The sequence below is a fragment of the Pelodiscus sinensis genome, unplaced genomic scaffold (genome assembly GCF_049634645.1).
Source record: "Pelodiscus sinensis isolate JC-2024 unplaced genomic scaffold, ASM4963464v1 ctg143, whole genome shotgun sequence".
NCBI classification, from domain to species: Eukaryota; Metazoa; Chordata; order Testudines; family Trionychidae; genus Pelodiscus; species Pelodiscus sinensis.
Window position 1 is genome coordinate 182,153 of NW_027465955.1, and position 5,195 is coordinate 187,347.

General features: G+C 72.5%; 1 protein-coding gene across 1 annotated transcript; it reads left to right on the forward strand.

Annotated features, from left to right (window-relative positions):
• Window positions 1-2,055: 2,055 nt before the first annotated feature.
• Window positions 2,056-5,195, forward strand: LOC142825350 (uncharacterized). Its single transcript, XM_075917326.1, has 2 exons — window positions 2,056-2,486; window positions 4,702-5,195. Exons 1-2 carry the CDS (start codon window positions 2,120-2,122, stop codon window positions 5,193-5,195), a joined length of 861 nt encoding a protein of 286 aa, XP_075773441.1. The 5' UTR covers window positions 2,056-2,119.

A 5,195-nucleotide genomic window follows, 5' to 3' on the forward strand; every position in this document is an offset into this window, starting at 1 on the left:
GCTTCGGGCACAGGGGTGCGTACCCAGGAATGCGCCGCACACACGGGCTCACATGGGGCTTGGGCACAGGGCGTGTACCCACAATGCGCCGCACACACGGGCGCACACGGGCTTCGGGCACAGGGGTGCGTACCCAGGAATGCGCCGCACACACGGGCTCACACAGGGCTTGGGCACAGGGCGTGTACCCACAATGCACCGCACTCACGGGCGCACACGGGCTTCGGGCACAGGGGTGCGTACCCAGGAATGCGCTGCACACACGGGCTCACATGGGGCTTGGGCACAGGGCGTGTACCCACAATGCACCGCACTCACGGGCGCACACGGGGCTTGGGCACAGGGCGTGTACCCACAATGCACCGCACTCATGGGCGCACACGGGGCTTGGACACAGGGCGTGTACCCACAATGCACCGCACTCACGGGCGCACACGGGCTTCGGGCACAGGGGTGCGTACCCAGGAATGCGCCGCACACACGGGCGCACACGGGGCTCGGGCACAGGGCGTGTACCCACAATGCACCGCACTCACGGGCGCACACGGGCTTCGGGCACAGGGGTGCGTACCCAGGAATGCGCCGCACACACGGGCTCACACAGGGCTCGGGCACAGGGCGTGTACCCACAATGCACCGCACTCACGGGCTCACACAGGGCTCGGGCACAGGGCGTGTACCCACAATGCACCGCACTCACGGGCGCACACGGGGCTTGGGCACAGGGCGTGTACCCACAATGCACCGCACTCATGGGCGCACACGGGGCTTGGACACAGGGCGTGTACCCACAATGCACCGCACTCACGGGCGCACACGGGCTTCGGGCACAGGGGTGCGTACCCAGGAATGCGCCGCACACACGGGCGCACACGGGGCTCGGGCACAGGGGTGCGTACCCAGGAATGCGCCGCACACACGGGCTCACACAGGGCTTGGGCACAGGGCGTGTACCCACAATGCACCGCACTCACGGGCGCACACGGGCTTCGGGCACAGGGGTGCGTACCCAGGAATGCGCCGCACACACGGGCGCACACGGGCTTCGGGCACAGGGGTGTGTACCCAGGAATGCGCCGCACACACGGGCGCACACGGGGCTCGGGCACAGGGGTGCGTACCCAGGAATGCACCGCACACACGGGCTCACATGGGGCTCAGGCACAGGGGTGCGTACCCAGGAATGCGCCGCACACACGGGCTCACACGGGGCTTGGGCACAGGGCGTGTACCCACAATGCACCGCACTCACGGGCGCACACGGGCTTCGGGCACAGGGGTGCGTACCCAGGAATGCGCCGCACACACGGGCGCACACGGGGCTCGGGCACAGGGCGTGTACCCACAATGCACCGCACTCACGGGCGCACACGGGCTTCGGGCACAGGGGTGCGTACCCAGGAATGCGCCGCACACACGGGCTCACACAGGGCTCGGGCACAGGGCGTGTACCCACAATGCACCGCACTCACGGGCTCACACAGGGCTCGGGCACAGGGCGTGTACCCACAATGCACCGCACTCACGGGCGCACACGGGGCTTGGGCACAGGGCGTGTACCCACAATGCACCGCACTCATGGGCGCACACGGGGCTTGGACACAGGGCGTGTACCCACAATGCACCGCACTCACGGGCGCACACGGGCTTCGGGCACAGGGGTGCGTACCCAGGAATGCGCCGCACACACGGGCGCACACGGGGCTCGGGCACAGGGGTGCGTACCCAGGAATGCGCCGCACACACGGGCTCACACAGGGCTTGGGCACAGGGCGTGTACCCACAATGCACCGCACTCACGGGCGCACACGGGCTTCGGGCACAGGGGTGCGTACCCAGGAATGCGCCGCACACACGGGCGCACACGGGCTTCGGGCACAGGGGTGTGTACCCAGGAATGCGCCGCACACACGGGCGCACACGGGGCTCGGGCACAGGGGTGCGTACCCAGGAATGCACCGCACACACGGGCTCACATGGGGCTCAGGCACAGGGGTGCGTACCCAGGAATGCGCCGCACACACGGGCTCACACGGGGCTTGGGCACAGGGCGTGTACCCACAATGCACCGCACTCACGGGCGCACACGGGCTTCGGGCACAGGGGTGCGTACCCAGGAATGCGCCGCACACACGGGCGCACACGGGGCTCGGGCACAGACCCGACCGGCAGGTTCAGCCTCCCACAGGAATGCGGCGTCACTCCACTGCTCCAGGCCAGAGCCCTGGGCGGTGACGGGCGTCTGAGTCAAGGTCACGGGCCAGCTGGGAGCTGGGTGAGCAAGCCGGGAATGCACTGGCTAATGGGCGGGCAGGCAGCGGGGTGGAGACTTACCTGCCGGTGCCAGCGCAGAGTCACTCGCACTCCTCGGGGAGAAGGGCAGGGATCCCTGTGTCCAGCGCATCAGCCGAAGGCAGCCGACCGCCTCCGCAGCCCTGCCCAGCCGGTGCCCAGCCCCGTGAGAGAGACGCTGAGACACGCTTGGGGTGAGACACGGAGCTTCGCCTGGATTGTCCCAGCTGAGGGCAGCTAGTCCCTCGGGAGGGGGCGCCCGCCGGCTTCCTTTGGGCTGCTCTCTGCCTCCGCTCTGTCTGCCCCGGGGCACGGCGAGCTCTGAGCCACGCTCCGGAGCGGGCCCTGCCCGTTGGCAGTGCGCCTCGGTGCTGTGGTAGTGAGGGGGGGTGAACACCCAGCAGAGCCGGGCTCCTCGGCAACACCAGCCTGGGTGATTTCTCTGGCGTCTGTGGCAAGGAAATGCGTCTGGACAGTTGGGGGCTGGGGAGCCCCCGGGGGACCTGCGAGGTACGGCCGGGGTGGGCCCCCCCAACCAGTGTGTCGGGCCGACTGGCCGATGAGGGGGACAGGCAGCAAACAGACCGTTTAGCAAATGCAAATCTCTCTTTTGCCAAGGCAGGCGGGTTGCAGCGGGGGGCTTGCAGCTCAGGACACCCCAAGACACAACAGAGCAGCACCCGGCCCGACGGGCCCCGATCTCAGCCAGGGTCTGGGCTCCCCCGGCCCCACGGGCCCCGATCTCAGCCGGGGTCTGGGCTCACCCGGCCCCACGGGCCCCGATCTCGGCCGGGTCTGGGCTCACCCGGCCCCACGGGCCCCGATCTCGGCCGGGTCTGGGCTCACCCGACCCCACGGGACCCGATCTCAGCCAGGGTCTGGGCTCCCCCGGCCCCACGGGCCCCGATCTCAGCCGGGTCTGGGCTCACCCGGCCCCACGGGCCCCGATCTCGGCCGGGTCTGGGCTCACCCGGCCCCACGGGCCCCGATCTCAGCCGGGGTCTGGGCTCACCCGGCCCCACGGGCCCCGATCTCGGCCGGGTCTGGGCTCACCCGGCCCCACGGGCCCCGATCTCGGCCGGGTCTGGGCTCACCCGGCCCCACGGGCCCCGATCTCGGCCGGGGTCTGGGCTCACCCGGCCCCACGGGCCCCGATCTCGGCCGGGGTCTGGGCTCACCCGGCCCCACGGGCCCCGATCTCGGCCGGGTCTGGGCTCCCCCGGCCCCACGGGCCCCGATCTCAGCCGGGGTCTGGGCTCACCCGGCCCCACGGGCCCCGATCTCGGCCGAGTCTGGGCTCACCCGGCCCCACGGGCCCCGATCTCGGCCGGGTCTGGGCTCACCCGGCCCCACGGGCCCCGATCTCAGCCGGGGTCTGGGCTCACCCGGCCCCACGGGCCCCGATCTCAGCCGGGTCTGGGCTCACCCGGCCCCATGGGCCCCGATCTCAGCCGGGGTCTGGGCTCCCCCGGCCCCACGGGCCCCGATCTCAGCCGGGTCTGGGCTCCCCCGGCCCCACGGGCCCCGATCTCAGCCGGGGTCTGGGCTCACCCGGCCCCACGGGCCCCGATCTCATCCGGGTCTGGGCTCACCCGGCCCCACGGGCCCCGATCTCGGCCGGGGTCTGGGCTCACCCGACCCCACAGGCCCAGATCTCGGCCGGGGTCTGGGCTCACCCGGCCCCACGGGCCCCGATCTCAGCCGGGTCTGGGCTCACCCGGCCCCACGGGCCCCGATCTCGGCCGGGGTCTGGGCTCACCCGGCCCCACGGGCCCCGATCTCAGCCAGGTCTGGGCTCACCCGGCCCCACGGGCCCCGATCTCAGCCGGGTCTGGGCTCACCCGACCCCACGGGCCCCGATCTCAGCCGGGTCTGGGCTCACCCGGCCCCACGGGCCCCGATCTCAGCCGGGTCTGGGCTCACCCGACCCCACGGGCCCCGATCTCAGCCGGGTCTGGGCTCACCCGGCCCCACGGGCCCCGATCTCGGCCGGGGTCTGGGCTCACCCGGCCCCACGGGCCCCGATCTCAGCCGGGTCTGGGCTCACCCGGCCCCACGGGCCCCGATCTCAGCCGGGTCTGGGCTCACCCGGCCCCACGGGCCCCGATCTCAGCCGGGTCTGGGCTCACCCGGCCCCACGGGCCCCGATCTCATCCAGGTCTGGGCTCCCCCGGCCCCACGGGCCCCGATCTCAGCCGGGGTCTGGGCTCACCCGGCCCGACGGGCCCCGATCTCAGCCAGGGTCTGGGCTCACCCGGCCCGACGGGCCCCGATCTCAGCCAGGGTCTGGGCTCACCCGGCCCCACGGGCCCCGATCTCGGCCGGGGTCTGGGCAGCGCCTAGTGGGCACCGTGGACCAGGCAGATCCGGCCCCTCTGTCTCCATCCATCCCCCCTCTCCCCATGGCAGGTGGATCCAGCGCTGGACCCCACATGGCCCCGGGGGGACCCCGCCCCGCGCTCCTGCTGCCCCTGGCCCTGCTGGCGGCCGGCCTGGCCCTGGCCGCGGGGGAGTCGCGCTACGAGAAGTTCCTGCGGCAGCACGTGGACGCGGCCGAGCCCAGCCCCCCGGACGCCGGGCGCTACTGCAGCCGCATGATGCAGCGCCGGGCCATGGCCACCGCCGGGCACTGCAAACACCTCAACACCTTCGTCCACGCCCGCGCCGAGCAGATCCAGCCCGTGTGCGGGGACGGGGGGCGGCCGGCCGGCGGAGACCTGCGCCTGAGCACGGAGCCCTTCCCCCTCACCGTCTGCCAGCTCCAGGGGCGCGCCCGGCCCCCCGACTGCCACTACGCCGGAGCCAGCAGCACCAGCCGGGTCGTCATCGCCTGCGCCGATGGGCAGCCCGTCCACTTCCAGACCCAAGTCGACAGCCAGGCCGGGGAGGGGGACGAGCTCTGA

Coding starts and splice junctions, on each gene's coding strand:
- LOC142825350 (XM_075917326.1), top strand. CDS start 2,120: ATGCGCCGCACACACGGGCGCACACGGGGCTCGGGCACAGACCCGACC. Junction 2,487..4,701: donor GACGCTGAGACACGCTTGGG/GTGAGACACGGA, acceptor TCCCCATGGCAG/GTGGATCCAGCGCTGGACCC.